General features: G+C 47.3%; 2 protein-coding genes across 2 annotated transcripts in view; both read left to right on the forward strand.

Annotated features, from left to right (window-relative positions):
- The window catches only part of FSHB (follicle stimulating hormone subunit beta), a 28957-nt gene extending 27442 nt beyond the window's left edge, over positions 1-1515 (forward strand). Inside the window, exon 3 of the mRNA XM_088470480.1 lies at positions 581-1515. Within this exon, the coding sequence (XP_088326606.1) occupies positions 581-805 (225 nt within the window). The 3' untranslated portion in view covers positions 806-1515. The remainder of the gene's footprint in view (positions 1-580) is intronic.
- LOC148526362 (cytoplasmic dynein 1 light intermediate chain 2-like) lies at positions 1210-18927 on the forward strand. The gene is made up of 4 exons (XM_088470450.1): positions 1210-1220; positions 16726-16812; positions 17937-18571; positions 18755-18927. Exons 1-4 carry the CDS (start codon positions 1210-1212, stop codon positions 18925-18927), a joined length of 906 nt encoding a protein of 301 aa, XP_088326576.1.
- Positions 18928-20327: the final 1400 nt, after the last annotated feature.

A 20327-nucleotide genomic window follows, 5' to 3' on the forward strand; every position in this document is an offset into this window, starting at 1 on the left:
CTTTAGGAAGCAGACACCTCCTGACAGCAATAGCGATCCGGGTGCAGCATCCGTAGACGCTGCCTCGGACCAGAAGGTGGCAGCAGCGGGCAGTCTGAGTAATCCCCAGGGTAAGAATTTGACTATAAGATACACTCCATATTCTGCTGTAGGACAGGACCGGAAAGATTGCATGCTGTATAGCAAGCCAATGAGGTGTGACTAATGCACATGAAGGGTCAGCGGTGCCTGTGGAATTGAACTATGTAAATCGTGTCCTGTCTGTGAATCTTCTGTATAAATAATGCATTGAAACACTACTGTACAGACTTTGAAAATCTTGTGTCTGTCAGCCTGCTAGCAGGAGATGTACAGCTCCTGGTTCAAGGTAAGAAGAGACAGGAGAGAATTGTAGAGGGGAAGCAGGGTGAGTGTGCGGTGTAGATAGAACCCAGAACCCAGTCTTCAGTGCTATGCTGCTACTATATATAAGGACCTAAAAAGCTTCACTTATTCATTCATTTGTTCAGAAATGAAGCATAGGCAACATTGATGCCTGTATACAATCTATTATAGATCATTTATTCTCCTTGTGTTTCAGGATCCAAATCTGATGTACCCCCACAAATCAGAGAGGCAGGGAGTCTGCACATACACAGAGGTTACCTACGAAACGGTTAAAATCCCTGGATGCGCTGAGAACATAAATCCTTTCTACACTTATCCGGTGGCGGTAGATTGTCACTGTGGACGGTGTGATTCTGAAACAACTGATTGTACAGTCAGGGGCTTAGGACCTGCTTACTGTTCCCTCAGCCAAGACTGAATATTGAAGATTATGGGATTATAATAAGACCTGTAAAAACCGCAACATTTGTAAAAACATATACCTAAAGCTGTATAATATTACTGCATAGCTGTGACTAAGTTAAAGTATACGCTCACATTTCTGCATGTGTTCAGAGCACATTAAAGGAATCTAGAACTCTTGGTATGAAACGTTACACTGCATTTTGCATTTCAGTTTGTATTATTGTATCTTTATAGTATTATTGTCTGGGTGAATGTTGTAACCTTTTATCTAGCGAATATACTGTATATACATTACATATGTTATTACTGAAATAAAAAACAGCCTCTCAAATGTTACATTTCAAAGTACAATTAGGGAGAAATCTGCAATTCTGTATTTTTGTTTCAATTTTGATTTCCCTACTACGCACAGCGGAGATGGCGGTTTTGTGAGGGCAGCCCATTAATTTTTTTGAACCATTGGCTTCAATAAGACACTTTTTGCGATAGCCCACTTACTCGGTGACAGACTACTGGTGCCTAGTAAATCCCCATGATACCATCTCCACTCTGTGCCAGGGAACTGTAATGACTTATGTAGCAGCTCGTATCAAGATGTGATTTTTATGGTTAACTTTTTGTACCATGTTTTTGTATTAGACTAGAAATGCACTGTTATGAGCACTGAGATGAAAAAAACGAAGTCATCTGTTTATGTTGATTTTTAATAAACCTGTATCATGAACGCTGTGGATGTTATGTTCACATACTTATTTGTGTACTCTTCTACTTGTGTGGATTGGACACATGTAAAAATAACACACACAGCAGGTACTCTGAGCACTCCAATATCATTGGGAGCAGCGTAATCCAATATCAGTGTGAGTAGCGTGCCCCAATAAGTGTGAGTAGAGTGCCCCAATATCAGTGTGAGTAGAGTGCCCCAATATCAGTGTGAGTAGAGTGCCCCAATATCAGTGTGAGTAGAGTGCCCCAATATCAGTGTGAGTAGAGTGCCCCAATATCAGTGTGAGTAGAGTGCCCCAATATTAGAATAAGTAGTGTGCCCCAATATCAGTGGGAGTAGAGTGCCCCAATATCAGTGTGAATAGAGTGCCCCAATATCAGTGTGAATAGAGTGCCCCAATATCAGTGTGAGTAGAGTGCCCCAATATCAGTGTGAGTAGAGTGCCACAATATTAGAATAAGTAGTGTGCTCCAATATCAGAGGGAGTAGAGTGCCCCAATATCATAATGAGTAGAGTGCCCCAATATCAGTGGGAGTAGAGTGGCCCAATATCAGTGGGAGTAGAGTGCCCCAATATCAGTGGGAGTAGAGTTTCCCAAAATCATTATTGCACTGATATAATATGTGAATATGTGTATAGGTAAGATTGGCTGCTGGTGGGGAGTGATCCCTGTATTTTTATTTTTTTAAACAGGGGCTCTTTATAGTAGATACAAATGTAATTTTTATGTCTATCACTGCACTATTTAGAAACCCACTGTACTGAGGGCCTGATTCAATACCGTACGCAACTGTGAATACGCACGCAATCTGCTGATTGTTTCGCTCTGCACATGCGTATGGTGCATACGCAGTACACCTTCGTGAACCGGCCGCTGCAATGGGGACTGCAGCAGCTACACAGACCCATCGCAGAGTGATTGACAGGAAGTGCCGTTTGTGGGTGGTAACAAGGGGGTGGTCGGCCGAACGCAGAAGTGCCAGTGCGTTCGCACACCGTTGCGGGGGCGTGCATAAATTAGCACTGCGATAGCCTATTTTGCGATCCTTGCTGATTCATGCCCTGAGGTCAGTATTTAAACATTTAAAAGAATTGCAGTTAGGCATGCCTGGTAAGTTCATGCTGTAGATGTCTTGGTTTCCACAAGTTCTTTGCTAAGGGAGGATAGGAAATATACAGTTCCTCTGAAGAGTGAGCCTGGATAAAGGCACAGTAACCCTATTTTGTGGGGTTAAATCCATACAATGGAGTGATAAAATATTTCTATGGAAATGTATACAGGCAGGGTCTCCCTAACTTTGTATTATCTTTTTATATAAGACTTTCACCTATGTGTACCGCTCCCCTTCTCTACTGAAGGTAGAAGTACATTACACTTGTCCACGTGGGAGATGGAGAGGAGACAGGGAGGGAGAGGGGAAGAATAACACCCATTACTTGTCTGCTCTAGGAAAGAAAACAGTCATTAATGCATTGCAAAACATATACGTGACATACTGTATGTACTAAAGACATTGCCCCAATATCATGCAGTCATGTTACAGGCTGTGTTCGAAAAATGACAGTAAAGGAGCTGATTGGTTGGTACTTCTTTTTCCACTCTATCATTCTCCAAAGCTTAGTGAATAGACCCCTAAATTTCCTAATTGTAACTCACCTGTTATTCAGCATAAGCCACATGCAGTGGTGGCTGCAGGGGTGCTGAGAGGAGGGGGCAGCAGGTGCAAATTACCCAGACCCGGGCTTCCTGAGGGGCCCGGCGGGGGCCCGGATCTGATGCCGCCCCTGCAGGGTGTGCTGAGCTGCAGTGGGAGACTGCTGTGGCTGCTGAGCAGCAGCCACAGCAGTCTCCTATGCTCACACTGATCGCGCCCCCCTGGCTTTGCGCTGGGCTGAGGGGGCTCAGAGCGCCCCACACGCCAGCGCGCTGAAAATCTTTTTTTTTCATTCTTTCCGAAGGGGGCATGGCCACGCCTTCCGCAATTAGACCACGCCCCCTGTTACCCAGGCCCGCCGCGGCTCTTGGCGGGCCTGGGTGGCTGTTGAGGTGGGGCTGCAGCGCAGTCCAAAATTCAAATAGGGGAGCAACACCAACCTCCAATGAGTCCATGCTGGCGATGTTTGGCAGTGTTTGGAAGGCCAGTTGGTGTGGCTCCCCTATTTTAATTTTGGACTGTGCTGCAGCCCCACCTCTGAAGCCTCCACTGGTCACGTCCCCTCTGTGGTACCATATAAGCCATTTCTGACCACAGAACCGCCATTGGTTGGATGTTATTGATTGGTGACCCATAATCAACACATTTGTGACACTATTGTGTATGGACAACTGCAGTAGTAGTGCCTTTGCATATGTTTGTAATTGCTTCCCAGTACCAAGCCAGGTTTAACCATTTAAACCTTTTTGTTTTGCTCCAATCTCCCTATGAACTTTGAAGTAGTATTTGCCTATCTGCTTAAAATAGCATTGATAAGTTGCTTCACCATTCCGATATTACGCCAGGCGCCAAACTAAAGTGGGCGAGTGTGTGTATACGCTGCAATCACTGTATTGTCTGACTAGTCAGCCTAGGAGTGAGTGCAGTCAATAGCTCCAGATGGTCAGGCTAGCGTTAAACGAGAGACAAACAGGCTTGATGTTGAGATGAAGGCAATGCGGTCTTAATTCTGGTTGCTTACAGTGATCGGAAAATCCCATGCAAACATCGGCCTGTTTTATGAGTCAGACACATCTATGAGACATCTCTGCCCCCAGCACTCCACTCTCAATGGCTTTAAATTTGCGTATGCAGGACCCAACACATTCGTAGTTCTACTACTTGTGGTCCTCATTCATCATTGTGTTACACTTGCACTCAGGCCAATGCTACCTAAATGGCTGGAGAGGGAGCTGAGTAGAAGTATGTGACTGTTACTAAAGTAGACTGTGCTAATGGATGCAAGAAAACAAAGCGACTGATTCAGAGCTCTGCGCACGGATCTCACAATTTTTAGCAAACGCGTCGGAGCCTGCGTACACAAGTATGGGCAACTCATAGTCGCACACATCTCATCTGCATCTCCACCTGCACTTAGAATAAGACTGGTGCAAATACGTGCTGATGAGAGGCTCTGAGCACAGACTATAATCCACATTTATTTCCAAGCAATCAGGCCCTGATTGTGAGACGCTCGCTGCTGCTACTGTTTTAGCGCAGTGACATGCGGTGAGGTAAATGGCTGGGGAGGCACTGGCTAGTATCAGAGCCAGATTTCCAGATACATATAGGAACTCGAGAGTTCATGTGGGCATTATACAAAGATGCAGCAGTATATAGTGCTGGAAATTTGGTGCGTTTTGATCAGGGATGTGCGGAAAAGGTAGACAGTGGAGGCAGTGCCTCACCTGCCATACACTTTTTACTACAGAGTTTTGACTATAAAAATTATTAGAATAATACAAAGAAGATATTTATATTATTTTCTTTAAATTTTTCTTATAATTTTTAGAGTCAAAACTATGGAGAATGCCTAAGTATGACAAGAGAGGCTCTGCCTCACCTGACCGCACATCACTGCTTTAGCGCCTTTTGCGTAGTCACATCTGCGACTTTATGCTAATTCTAGTAAGGCCCTTCCCCTGGTGAACAAGCGTGTGTCTGTATGTCCAGGGACCGAGACTTTGAGCGTCTTTAGATGCTGTAATACTGCTTGGTGCAACTTTAGATGCCATCATTGGTACTTGCACCAACCCTATGGTAGCTGCCGATTTTCTGTCTGGGAATGGCCTCCTACACGAGCAATTAAACATCTGAGAACGGAACCACTTCAGCGACACGCCAGAGACACTACCATAACACATCCAGAAGATGGACCATTTTTGCGTGTCTGAATAGCCGCCACCCAGCCATCACCCGGAATGTCTCAATCACACTATGCATACACTCTCTGTAACCCATGCGTAGGAGTTTCTAGGGATTCTCGCGCATGTGCAGTAACAAAACTCCGTAAACATCGCCAATGCATTCAACCCTGAATCAGCCCCACAATGTGGATGTAGAAAGGCCTAGAATGGGTGGTGGAATATATTGGTCTGTAAATCAAGACAATGTGGGAGATTTATCAAAGCTTGGAAAGCAATAAAGTACCAGCCAATCAGCTCCTAACTGTCATTTTTCCAACACAGCCTGTGACATGGCAGTTAGGAGCTGATTGGATGGTACTTTATCTCTGTTCACTTTAACTCCATCCAAGGCCTAATAAATAGACCACACAGCCTGTAATATGATAGGAGCTGATCGGTGGGTACTTTATCTCTCTGTGTCCTGAGAGCTGTGGTGTTTGTGGCTGGTCAGACCTGTCACATATGCAGCATGGCTGCCCGATGTTACCGATGTTTATGCTGTTGTACGTCGTGTAATGGTGAGGAGGGGGAGGGGGAGGCAATAGGAGTAGGGAGAAAGAGAAGGGAAGGGAGCAGCAAGGAGGAGTGGAGGACATAAGAAGGGTGAGGGAAGGGAAAATGGATAGGAGAAGATTGTACAAGTGTAAAAGGCCGGGAATAGGAGTAAAAGGGGTATAAGTTAAATTATAGTATGGACGTGTATTTATTAGGGGTGTGCACCGGCCACTTTTCGTGTTTTGTGTTTTGGTTTTGGATCTGGATCTTTCTTCGTGTTTTGGATCTGGATTGGTTTTGCCAAAACCACCCTTCCGTGTTTTGGGTTCTGGGTTTTGTGTTTTGGATCTGTATTTTTTTTTAAAAAAGCATAAAAACAGCTAAAATCACAGAATTTGTAGGTTTTTCTGCTCCTATGCTATTATTAACCTCAATAACCTTAATTTCCACTCATTTCCAGTCTATTCTGAACACCTCACACCTCACAATAGTGTTTTTATGTCCAAAAGGTTGCACCGAGGTAGCTGGATGACTATGCTAAGCGACACGAGTGGGCGGCACAAACACGTGACCCATCTAGGAGTGACACTGCAGTGGCAGACAGGATGGCAGTTAGAAAAACTAGGCCCCAAACTGTACATAATGCAAAGAAAAAAAAAAGTGCAAGATGGAATTGTCCTTGGGCCCTCCCACCCACCCTTATGTTGTATAAACAGGACATGCACACTTTAACAAATCAATCATTTCAGTGCCAGGGTCTGCCACACAACTGTGGCTGAAATGATTGGTTCGTTTGGGCCCCCACAAAACAAGCTGGCAATTAATCTGTCCCTGCACAAACTGGCTCTACGGAGGCAAGATGTCATCCTCATCCTCCTCATCCACCGATTCCTCACCCTCTTCAGTGTGTACATCCTCATCCTCACAAAGTATTAACTCGTCCCCACTTGAATCCACCACCACAGGTCCCTCTGTACCTTCTGGAGGCTGGTCTCCCTGGAAGAGCTGATAATTCATTTTGATGAACATCATCTTCTCCACATTCTGTGGAAGCAACCTCCTACGCCTTTCGCTGACAAGGTTCCCGGCTGCACTAAACACTCTTTCGGAGTACACACTGGAGGGGGAGCAACTCAGGTAAAATAGAGCCAGTTTGTACAGGGGCCTCCAAATTGCCTCTTTTTCCTGCCAGTACAGGTATGGACTGTCTGACATGCCTACTTGGATGCTGTCACCGATGTAATCCTCCACCATTCTGTCAATGGTGACAGTATCATATGCAGTGACAGTAGACATGTCAGAAATTGTTGCCAGGTCCTTCAGTCCGGACCAGATGTCCAAACTTGGTCCTGCCTGCCCTGCATCACCGCCAGCGGGTTGCTTAGGATACCTAAGTTTTTTCCTGGCAGCCCCAGTTGCGGGAGAAAATGAAGAAGGAGCCGTTGACGTGTCACGTTCCGCTTCAGCTGACAGTGTGTTCACCAGCAGGTCTTTGCACCTCTGCAGGCTTGTGTCGGCCGGAAAAAGAGACACCACATAGGCTTTAAACCTAGGATCAAGCACGGTGGCCAAAATGTAGTGGTCTGATTTCAACAGATTGACCACCCTGGAATCCTGGCAAAGCGAATGAAGGGCTTCATCCACAAGCCCCACATGCCGAGCGGAATCGCTCCGTCTTAGCTCCTCCTTCACTTTCTCCAGCTGCTTCTGCAAAAGCCTGATGAGGGGAATGACCTGACTCAAGCTGGCTGTGTCTGAACTGACTTCACGTGTGGCAAGTTCGAAGGGCTGGAGAACCTTGCACAACACGGAAATCATTCTCCACTGCGCTTGAGTCAGATGCATACCCCCTCCTTTGCCTATGTCATAGGTGGATGTATAGGCTTGTATGGCCTTTTGCTGCTCCTCCATCCTCTGAAGCATATAGAGGGTTGAGTTCCACCGCGTCACAACCTCTTGCTTCAGGTGATGGCGGGGCAGGTTCAAGAGTGTTTGCTGGCGCTCCAGTCTTCGGCACGCAGTCGCTGAATGGCGAAAGTGGCCAGAAATTTTTCGGGCCACCCAAAGCGTCTCCTGCACGCCCCTGTCGCTTTTCAGAAAATTCTGCACCACGAAGTTTATTGTGTGAGCAAAACATGGGACGTGCTGGAATTTGCCCAGATGTAATGCCCGCACAATATTGGTGGCGTTGTCAGATATCACAAATCCCCAGGAGAGTCTAAGTGGGGTAAGCCACTGGGCGATGATTTCCCTCAGTTTCTCTAAGAGGTTGTCGGCGGTGTGCCTCTTACTGAAACCGGTGATACACAGCGTAGCCTGCCTTGTAACGAGCTGGCGTTTCTGAGATGCTGCTACTGGTGACGCTGCTGCTGCTGTTGCTGCGTAAGGTGATACATCTACCCAGTGGGCTGTCACAGTCATATAGTCCTTAGTCTGCCCTGTTCCACTTGTCCACATGTCCGTGGTTAAGTGGACATTGTGTACAACGGCATTTTTCAGGACACTGAGGACACTTTTTCTGACGTTTCTGTACAGTCTCGGTATCGCCTGCCTAGTGAAGTGGAATCTAGACGGGATTTGGAACCGGGGACACACTACCTCCATCAATTGTCTAAATCCCACTGCACTAATGGCGGATACCGGACGCACGTCTAACACCAACATAGCAGTCAAGGCCTCAGTTATACGTTTTGCTTCAGGATGACTGCTGTCATACTTCATCCTCCTCGCTAAGGACTGTTGGAGGGTCAATTGTTTAGTAAAAGTAGTGGTGTTCCTACTTCCTCTCTGGGATGATGAACGACTCCCAGCAGCAGCAACAGCAGCAGCGGCAGCAGTAGGCGTAGCAATGCAGGATCCTCCGGAGGAATCCCGGATAGGAGAGTCAGTCATGCCAGTGACATGGCCTGCAGGACTACTTCCGATCCTGACTAAGGAGGAAATTGACGAGGAGGGAGTTGACGGTGTGGTTTGCAGGTGCTTGGATACAACAGGACAACGGGATTTAGGTGTCCCTGGACTGCTTACGGTCTTAGCCAAAGTTTCTGAACTTGACAGTAACTTTTTATGAACGCGCTGCAGGTGCCGTATAAGGGAGGATGTTCCTAGGTGGTTGACGTCCCTACCCCTACTTATTTCACCTTTACATATGGTACTTATGGCAAGACAGTTGTTGTCCGGATTTGGATAGAAATATTGCCAGACCAAAGAGGTGGAATTTTTGGTCTTCTGCCCAGGCATGACCGTGATGGGCTTTTTCATCCCACGGACAACAACTGTCTCCCCCGGAGCCTGATTTAAACAAACCACATCACCATCAGAATCCTCCTCGCCAACTTCCTCCTCAGCGCCAGCTACACCAGTATCCTCATCCTGTTGTACTTCAACAGTGACATCTTCAATTTGCATATCAGCAAGTGGACTGTGGGTGCTCCTTTCAGCACTTGCAGGGGGCGTGCAAATGGTGGAAAGAGCCACCTCTTCCCATCCAGTGCTGGGAAGGTCAGGCATCGCAACCACCACCACACTTGGACTCTCCTTGGGGATTTGTGATATCTTCTTAGAAAGCACAGTTCTTCGCTGTGCTTTTGCCAGCTTAACTCTTTTGATTTTTTTAGTGGGAGGAGGGCTTCCATCGTCATGTGAAGCTGAACCACTAGTCATGAACATACTAGGGATCGACCTTAGCCGTTCCTTGCCACTCCGTGTCGTAAATGGCATATTGGCAAGTTTACGTTTCTCTTCAGCTGATTTAAATGTCTTTTTCAAGGTCATTTTCCTGAACTTTGCCATTTGGGATTGTATGTGCCCTCTACTATGACATTGGGCATCGGCCTTGGCAGACGACGTTGATGGCATGTTATCGTCTATGTCATGACTAGTGGCAGCAGCTTCAGCACTAGGAGGAAGTGGTTCTTGATCTTTCTCTATTTTATTTTTATCGGAGAAAGTTTGGTCCTCCATTTATGTTATATCGATTTGATATATACGTGCGGCTAAACACAGAAAATAATTTTTTTTTTGGTTTGTACTGGAGTGTACTTTCGGGGGTTACAGCACCCTTAACGGTCAAGCCAGCCGGCCCTTTACTTATGACACAGGCGCACGCTTGGCACTACTTTGTTGATGCACGTGCGGCTACTGCGCACACAATTCACAAACACAGAAAATAATTTTTTTTTTGGTTTGGACTGGAGTGTACTTTCGGGGGTTACAGCACCCTTTAACGGTCAAGCCAGCCGGCCCTTTACTTATGACACAGGCGCACGCTTGGCACTACTTTGTTGATGCACGTGCGGCTACTGCGCACACAATTCACAAACACAGAAAATAATTTTTTTTTTGGTTTGGACTGGAGTGTACTTTCGGGGGTTACAGCACCCTTAACGGTCAAGCCAGCCGGCCCTTTACTTATGACACAGGCGCACGCTTGGCACTACTTTGTTGATGCACGTGCGGCTACTGCGCACACAATTCACAAACACAGAAAATAATTTTTTTTTTGGTTTGGACTGGAGTGTACTTTCGGGGGTTACAGCACCCTTTAACGGTCAAGCCAGCCGGCCCTTTACTTATGACACAGGCGCACGCTTGGCACTACTTTGTTGATGCACGTGCGGCTACTGCGCACACAATTCACAAACACAGAAAATAATTTTTTTTTTGGTTTGGACTGGAGTGTACTTTCGGGGGTTACAGCACCCTTAACGGTCAAGCCAGCCGGCCCTTTACTTATGACACAGGCGCACGCTTGGCACTACTTTGTTGATGCACGTGCGGCTACTGCGCACACAATTCACAAACACAGAAAATATATTATTTTTTTAGCACTTGGGGGGAGCACCCCTGATGGACAGAGCACCCCCTGGACAACACTACAGCACCCCTTTAGGACTGGGACACTGCACAGGACTTTGGAGTGGACACAGCCCCTATGGAGAACTGACTGCACAACACAGTCCAGCCAGTCCCTATGGACTTTGAAGTAGTGGACACAGCCCCTATTAACAACAGCAGCACAGCACAACACAGCCAGCCCCTATGCACTTTGAAGTAGTGGACAACAGCAGCACTACACTACACTACACTACACTACACAGCCCTAACTCCCACCCTCCCTCTTCACTGTCCACAGCCGAGTGAGAAAATGGCGCCGACGCGGGTACCTTATATAGGATCCAAAACCCGCGAGACTCGGAAGGCGGGATGATGACGTTTTGCCTCGATTTCAGATCCGAGTCAGGCGGGAAAAGTCGAGCCTGACTCGGATCGGACTCGGATCGGGGGGGCTCGGGGGGGTTCGGATTTCAGAAATCCGAACCCGCTCACCCCTAGTATTTATATAGGTGACGGACTTTCATGAACAGTAGGAGTACATTAACTCACAAGGGGAAGAAGAGCTGGTTGAGTGTACAAAGCCATCATTTTCATTGTGTGACAGATTAGGCAGATGTAAAAGAGTACCAACAGGTGCACTCAGGCTATAGATATATGATGTATGCACGCAGGGTATAGATATATGATGTATGCACGCAGGCTATAGATATATGATGTATGCACTCAGGCTATAGATATATGATGTATGCACTCAGGCTATAGATATATGATGTAGTGCACGCAGGCTATAGATATATGATGTATGCACTCAGGCTATAGATATATGATGTATGCACACAGGCTATAGATATATGATGTATGCACGCAGGCTATAAATATATGATGTATGCACTCAGGCTATAGATATATGATGTATGCACTCAGGCTATAGATATATGATGTATGCACGCAGGATATAGATATATGATGTATGCACGCAGGCTATAGATATATGATGTATGCACTCAGGCTATAGATATATGGTGTATGCACGCAGGGTATAGATATATGATGTATGCACGCAGGCTATAGATATATGATGTAAGCACCATACCTGCCGACTTTCTGGCTGCTCCTTCCAGGAGGGAGCAGCCAGATCGGCAGGACAGGGGGGGCGTGGTCGGGACAAGGGGGAGTTGCTGGGCGGGTGACATCACTTGTAGGCATGGTGGGGGCGGGGTAATGCGATCGCGTCAGTTTGGCCCCGCCCCCGCTATGCAATGCCGATAAAATAGCAGGGGGCGGGGCCAAAATGACACAAATCGCTTCACCGCCCCCCCCGCTGCGGGGGTTGCAGGGGTCATTGCGGGGGGATAGGAGGGTTGGACGGCAGCTGGGAGAATTGCCTGCCTTCCCGGGAGGTCGGTAGCGGCACCCGATTTTCAGGAGGCTCCCGAACCAGGGGCCTGATTCAGACCCACTCGCGAGCGGCAGTCCGCTCGCAAGTGGGTCGATGGTCTGCACTGAGCATGCGCACGACGGAGGGAGCTCCGTCGTGCGCATGCGCCAGACACGACGAGCGAAGGACTTTCCTTCGCTCGTTGTGTCCGATCAAAGGGGGCGTGCTGTCAATGTTGATTGACAGCACGCCCCCTTTGGTGGGCGTGCCGGGGGCATGCCTCCCTGACGGGGGCGTTCCCACGGGAACGCCTCCCGTCAGAAGCCGGCCCACTGACATCACTAGTGATGTCAGTGGGAGTGATTTTGGCTCTGATAGAGCCAAAATCACTCCGGAGCTTGCGGTTGAAAACCTCAACCGCAGGCTCCGGCTCGCAATTTCGATGGTCGCGATGGTCACGACCATCGCGGCCATCAAAATGCACGCTCGTATAGCCTGTGGGTGGTGACCCACAGCTATACGAGCGTCCAGGAGGACGCTCCATGAAAATGGAGCCCGGCCCTCATGCAGAGCGTGCGCTCTGCTCAGAGCGTACGGCTCTGAATGAGGGCCCAGATCGGGTATAGATATATGATGTATGCACGCATGCTATAGATATATGATGTATGCACGCAGGCTATATAATATATGATGTATGCACTCAGGCTATAGATATATGATGTATGCACTCAGGCTATAGATATATGATGTATGCACGCAGGGTATAGATATATGATGTATGCACGCAGGATATAGATATATGATGTATGCACTCAGGCTATAGATATATGATGTATGCACACAGGCTATAGATATATGATGTATGCACGCAGGCTATAAATATATCATGTATGCACTCAGGCTATAGATATATGATTTGTGCACGCAGGGTATAGATATATGATGTATGCACGTAGGCTATAGATATATGATGTATGCACGCAGGCTATAGATATGATGTATGCACACAGGCTATAGATATATGATGTATGCACGCAGGCTATAGATATGATGTATGCACACAGGCTATAGATATATGATGTATGCACACAGGCTATAGATATATGATGTATGCACGCAGGCTATAGATTTATGATGTATGCACTCAGGCTATAGATATATGATGTATGCACACAGGCTATAGATATATGATGTATGCACACAGGCTATAGATATATGATGTATGCACGCAGGCTATAGATATATGATGTATACCCTCAGGCTATAGATATATGATGTATACCCTCAGGCTATAGATATATGATGTATGCATGCAGGCAGCTTTGCAATTGCGATCCTTGCTATTATGCAAATGCAGCAGGTGGTGTACGACACTCCCTGCTGCATTTGCGATCCCAGCACTGTGATGGAGGTCGCAGGCTGGGATCACCATCGCGACCATCCGATGGTCGCAATGGTGAACGGCGCTGGGCCTCTGGCCAGCTGAGTGAGCCTCAGCTTACTCAGGCTGGCCGGCTTGCGAGCCCAGGACACTGCGTTGATCAACGCAGATCCTGGGCTGGCCACTCCCGGAAAACAGGTTGTACACGTCCCCGTTTCCGGGAATGCCGGCCGACCAAATCCCCACACTGCCCCTTAAATGCCTCTGCCTGTCAGTCAGGCAGAGAGATTCAAGGGTCTGCGTGCGACTATGCAGGACCCATTCTGCAAACTCGCAGAATGGGTCCTGCGCACGCGCAAATTCCCATTAATCAGGAATCTGTGATCAGCACTGCTGAATCAGGCCCCAAGGTGTCTGGCAGCCCTAGTAATAATCTCAAAGCATTCCCCCATTAAATCCCATATCATAGTGCACAGGTTCTCAAACTCGGTCCTCAGCACCCCAAACAGTGCATGTTTTCCAGATCCCCTCACAGAATCATAAGTGAAATAATTAGCTCCACCTGTGAATTTTTTAAAATGTGTCAGTAAGTAATAAGTACACCTGTGCTCATGCTAGGTAACCTGGAAAACTTGACCTGTCTGTTGTCCTGAGGACCAAGTTTGAGAACCACTGGTCTAAATGATGAAATAGAATATTAGTGAAATAAATAGAGTTCAATTTATGTCTGTGGAGGTTGTCCTCTATGTGGGGTAGACATACTAAGCATTGGAGATAGATAAAGTGGAGAGAGATAAATGGGTATATTAACTAAGCCTTGGATGGAGATAAAGTGCCAACCAACCAGCTCCTCACTGTTATTTTTCAAACACAGCCTGTGACATGACAGTTAGGAGCTGATTGGTTGGTACTTTATCTTGGCTTAATACATCTCCCGCTGTGTATGTAATCATCTACAGACTCCCAGCTCATGCTTAACACTGCCTCCAGGGCCAGATTAGTAATAGGGAAGATGGAACTACAGCTCTAGGCCTCCACATAAAATGAGTCCCATTACCATGACAGCATGGTGATGACCAGCCACCCACACAGTCGGCCATAAATCAAAAGTAGTAAAAGTGAATTTCTAGGTAGGTTTGATTAAAACGATAAACTGACTGTAGCGGCTAATCATTTTCTTCACATATCCTGAGGATTATCTGCCGGTATGTTACAGTAGTGTCTCACTGGGTGGAGCGGCAGCCGTCTGCACATTCACTATGAGATCTTGAGTATGTACATTAGGGTTGGCCAGGATGCATTACGTAGCTCAACAGCACTAGGCTGATGTGCTGCAGGATTTGCAGAGATCACTAGAGGTAGTTGTTTTCTCTCCCCTATTCCGGCTGCCCAGGGTCGTAATTAGGGATATGCAACCGGTGCCGCCACACAGAGAACAGGGCTCTGTGGGCGACACTGTCGCTCGCCCCCGGCCTTTGCTTCTGGTTAGCAGGGTTTATGGAACAGCACTGTGCAGCCAGTAGGACTGCGGCAGTACTTCCCGTGGCGTCCTTTGGACACTACAGGCAGGCACTCTGCCGTGTGTACAGCTTGCCGGAGTATCTTGAAGACGCTCTGGGCACTGCTGCACTTCCGGGTGCATCATGATGTCATTCACAAAGGGGGCTGGGCCGCCACAGGGCACTATTATGCCCTGTTACGACCCTGCGGCTGCTGACGTGTTAATACATCTTGGCGCTATTGCTTCCTGCAGGAGCAGATAAATAGCCCAATGTCAATATGTGCCCTAATAATACAACTCCACCAAAGTCACTGGTGTCCTCTAGAACATTTGTTTTTAGCTACTCGGCCAGTTAAAACACTGGGCCTGATTCAGATCCGCTCGTAAGCGGCCGCTCGTTCGCTCCGAGCGATGTTCGCACATCTGCGCATGCGTATGGGTTTTAGTACGCATGCGCGAACCAGTCAGTGCGGCCGAAAATCATGTGCTCGGAAAATAGCGAATGCCTGCTAATTTGAGTGACAGGATAAGGCGTTTGTGGGTGGTAACAAGGGACGGTGCTTGAACTCGGGGAGTGAAGATCCGAATGCAGGCGTGCCAAAACGTCAAAACGGGCGTTTTAAGGGTGTGCATAATTAACAAAGCAGCGTCATCGACCACGTCAGTTGGGTGTCTTTTAGCCAGAACTGCTCGCATGATTGCGGTAGGAAAATGCAACCACATGAATAGCAAGCAGTTCATTCGCCTTTCGATGTACTCGATTAATCTAATAAATAGCGGAGATGACGTATGATGCGAGCGGCCAGGGGGCGCTTTTTCTACAAGAAAACGTCCGCATGTTTTGTTCGCTCGTTCAGACATAGAGGCGTCAACAGACCGCAAAGAGCGAACGGTCAATTTAAATAGCCAGCCCCTTTTTCTGGACGAGCGAGCGCAAATATCGTCCGGCTCTGAATCAGGCCCTTTGTGCGGATAGTGATTGTTCTCTGAGAATAATCCTTTATCCACTGAGCCCTACACTAGAGCACGCTGCCCAACTCACCCTTTCCTGGTGCTGGCCCGACAAGGCAAAGCAGATAAACCTCTATTCTAAGCCAAGTTGTTCATCTTACGGTACAAGACGTCACCGCTGATCTCCTGCTGTCCCGGCCTGAACACAATCAAGGTCAATGTTGTAGCTACAATTTGCATTGTACTAAGCTCGCAGACAGTAATGTATCTATGACATATTTAATAAAATTTAAGGAAGATTAAGCGCCAGTACAAAACTGAAACACCTGGATTATTCAGGTTCTGGCAATATAATGCTTGGTGACATTTCTCTCAGGGTCAGAGCCGAGAAATAATGTTTGATGATCATTTTATTAGTAACCTTTTATTACTGTAATCACAGTGCAAATTATACTGATGTCTTTATTAAAGCTACAGTTAATTATTTTTTATGGACTCCCATTATTGTATGATGTAAAAATAAAAAAACCCTAATGACAAAACCACGCTGCTACCGGATGGACTTAGGGTGTGCAATGAGCATCCCCCCAGCTATTGTAGAACTATACATCACAGCATGCCCTGCCACAGTTTTGCTATTTGGCCATGCTAAAACTAACCCAAATCCACCTTAACCTGGCCTCATATGTAACGACAACACATCCCCTTGTGCTGTTAAAAATCATTATTGCTGTTAAAGAGGCAATAGGTCCAAATTATTAAAACCTTATGACTTGAACAAAGTATTTTGGAAAAAGAACACGACTATACAGAGGAGCACTTTATTCAGCCGCATATCAGGAAGTTTTGTTTACAGTATGGTGCTGCACTCGTTTATACAGTATGCGTTCGGCATCCCGGCGGTCAGAATACCGACACTTACTTTACCGCTGCCAGAATCCCGACCGCCGGCATTCCAAAGGCAAGTAACGGGGTTGGGGGGAAGGTAAGGGTTAGGTTTAGGGCAGAGGTAGCCAACCTCGGTCCTCGAGAGCTACTAACAGTTCACGTTTTCCAGACCACCTATCTGGTGCACAGGTATATTCATTACTCACTGACACATTTGATAAGATCCACAGGTGCAGCTAATTATTTCAAAAGTGATTCTGTGATGAGACCTGGAAAACATGCACTGTTGGTAGTTCTCGAGGACCAGGGTTGGCTACCCCTGGTTTAGGGTTAGGGAATCAGTATGATTTACTGCCGGACCCATGCCCGGCGGTTCAAATCCTGACAGCGGCAGCCCGACAAGGAGGAAAATCCCGATCGTCCCCAGGTAAGTATTCACTAACCTATTCTACCCCCTAACCCTAACCCTCCATTAGGGGTGCCTAACCCTAACCTTCCCCCCCAGTGCCTAACCCTAACACCCCCCTCCCTGCCGCCTAAGCCTAAGTCCCCTGGGGGGGTGCCTAACCCTAAGTCCCCCCCCGGGGGTGCCTAACCCTAACCCTCCCTCCCCCTAGCCTAACCCTAACTTCCCTGTGGGGGTGCTTAACCCTAAGTCCCCCCTGGGAACCCTAAACCTAACCCCCTCCCCACGCAGCTATCCGAGCTCGGCGCCCGGCGTCCCTTCGATTTGGATGCCGGGCGCCGGTCTCCCGGAGCAGGTAAAATGATTGGCGTCTACATTTAGATGCCTGTCATTTAACCCTCGCCAGGATTAAGCAGTCAGGAAGCCGGCTGTCAGGATTAGGTCCGCCGGCTTCCCGACTGCATACCAGGGTTAGGCACTAGGGGGAGGGTTAGGGTTAGGCACTAAGGGGGGAAGGTTAGGTTTAGGGTGCGGGGAGAGGGAGGTTAGGTTCAGGCACTGGGGGGGTGGTTATGGTTAGGCACCAAAGAGGGAGGTTTAGCATACCGAACAAAAACTGTCGGTATGTTAACCCTGTCGGGATCCCGGCGTCGGAATTCTGACCGCCAGGATTCCGACTGTCGGTATTTCATACCGATTCCATTTATACGTCCATAAAAGAGAACAATAACATTTACCTAGTATATAAATATATAGTACAACAAGTATACAGATTTCCCTTCAATATGCCTGCTGTGGTTGTTGAAAAGAAAGCAGTATTTATTCAAGCCGGATGGGACAATGAAAAGAAAATTGGCATTTTTCATGGAAATTTTCAAACACTAAAACCAGAGAACAGTTTTGAAGACATTATCACCAAGGCACCTGTGCGAAAGCTTGCTCATGGGAAGGAGATTGTAGCAGAAGAAGATGAAGTATTCCTTATCAAACAGTCACAATTAGCAAAACAACCGCCAACCTCAGCCAGGCACACAGATGCCTCTCCTAGGGTCCCTGGTGGGTTTCCGAGGACGCCCAGCAGATCAGGGACTTCTGGGACGGGATGTACTAGGCATCGCATCCGCGATGCGGTACATCCAGCCTCTCTTCGGGTACATACCACGGCTGATTACCTGCGGTATATACCTAGAAATGCGATTTACATCACAAAGGATAGCTCTCCCAATAAAAGACGTCCTTTGCGATACCCCCGGACAGAGGAACTTACGGGTTTAACACCAAGAAGTCTCTCTAGCGCCCTTCTGCACATGTGCAGAAGGCCGCGGGCAGTGCTGGGTAATGGGAGGGATCCAATCGGATCCCTCTCAGGGTATGCGTCCCATTAAGAAGCCCATAGGCTTCTGTTGGGTAACGCCATCTGAAGGTGGCGTCACCCACCGGGATAAAACGGTGCTTAGTACATATGGAAAATGCAGTAAAACTCACGTTTCGGGGGTTTTACCGCATTTTCTCCTTTAGTACATCCCGGCCCTAATGTTGACAGTGTGTCACCAGTTACTGAGAAAATTGATCCCAACTTGACAAGAATGCTGGGCCATCTGGATCGGATGGTACGCCAGGCCCTGCAGGCAATACTGGAGGCAATAGTTTGCCAACGTCTGCCAAAAAATCAAGTCAAAAGCAAATGTTAATGAATGTTCAAGCTGAACTGGAATGAATCCTGCGTAAACCTGATGTTCTATCCCCTACATCACCAACGTCCCCTGCAGAAAGTGAAGCATCTTGAAGATTGCAAATGCCCCCTAAAAGTTGTGTACAATTTCCTCTGCCTTAATGATCGTGGAACTGTGCAGACAGAAGCACCTCACTTTTTTTTTTTGCTTTCTCTCTCCCCCTCCCAATCTAACAAAGATGCCTGTGGCATAAGCGAAATCCATTACTGGACTGGTTGGTTTTCTTTTAATTTTTTTTTTTTAATAACACAGATCTATAAAAAAAAATGTTGACACATTTCATGCTCATTTTTGTCAATCCCCATTTCAGATCGCTATTGGCGGGTCGCACGCGTCGATCCCGGGAGTGACCCGCCTGAGACCCCTTTTAGACTGGTGGCCCGATCCGGAAACAATGTTGGGTTGGTGACATCACCGCCATTGCTGCTGAGCCAGCGCTTGGAGATGATCTCATCTCCAAGCGCCAGCTCTCCCTATGCAGTCGCCTCGACCCGGGTTACCCGTTCACACTGCACTGCGAGCCGGGTTCATCTCGTGTTCAACCCTGCTTGTTACACAGGCTGAAATGCTGGGTTATTTCAACTGGGCCCTTTCACAAACCCGTTCATGTTCAGTAACCTGGGTTATTTTATGGCAGTGTGAAATGGGTACAACTGCAATACTTTCTGTTTAGTTACCTAATCTGAATAATATAGATGAGTAAAATTGTATTCCATAAGCTACTAATGGTTTGCCATCTTCAAACAATAAGATGAAAAATATTAAAATACAGGTTTTCTAGTTTGTTTTTCAGAAACAAAGAAAAAAAAAAAAACTAGCAAATCTTGTGTGGGCTATGTGGGACACAGATAATTTCATCCTGAAGTTTGGAGTAACTAAAACTGACATTAATAAATAATATTGCTGTGTGTCCACTTATACAGTAACCTAACCTACGGTATGCGCAGGGCCGGCAACAGAAATCTCGGGGCCCGGTACACTGATGTCTCTGGGGGCCCCACCTTCTCACCACCACCCCCGTCCCCGCACATCCCTCCCCTGCATATGTGATATGTGAAGCATGAGAATGTTAACTGAAAGATACGCCAGCCTTTACATAAAATAAAAATACACTATGACTTACCGCACTGTCCCTCTGTCACTGATGATGCAGGCTGTAGTTCTTGTCTGCCGTCTCTTGCAAGGCCTTCTTGATGACAGTGCTGTTGATGCCTCAGGGGTAGGAGGGATGGTGCCTGCAGCCAGACATCCTCAGTCCTGAGCCCCTCATCATCTTCCTCAAATTCAGCCTCTCATCACCATCCTCAGCCCACAAACCCCCCCATCACCTTCCTCCGTCCTCAGAACCCATCCTCAGT

The sequence above is a fragment of the Taudactylus pleione genome, unplaced genomic scaffold (genome assembly GCF_031769625.1).
Source record: "Taudactylus pleione unplaced genomic scaffold, aTauple2 ptg000100l, whole genome shotgun sequence".
In the NCBI taxonomy this organism is placed as follows: Eukaryota; Metazoa; Chordata; class Amphibia; order Anura; family Myobatrachidae; genus Taudactylus; species Taudactylus pleione.

What these genes read in the sequence shown, in the direction of transcription:
- LOC148526362 (XM_088470450.1), top strand. An exon ending in TTACAGTATGGTGCTGCACT is followed by an intron (nt 16,813 to 17,936) that starts CGTTTATACAGT and finishes TCATACCGATTC; the next exon opens with CATTTATACGTCCATAAAAG. An exon ending in AAGGCCGCGGGCAGTGCTGG is followed by an intron (nt 18,572 to 18,754) that starts GTAATGGGAGGG and finishes TTTCTCCTTTAG; the next exon opens with TACATCCCGGCCCTAATGTT.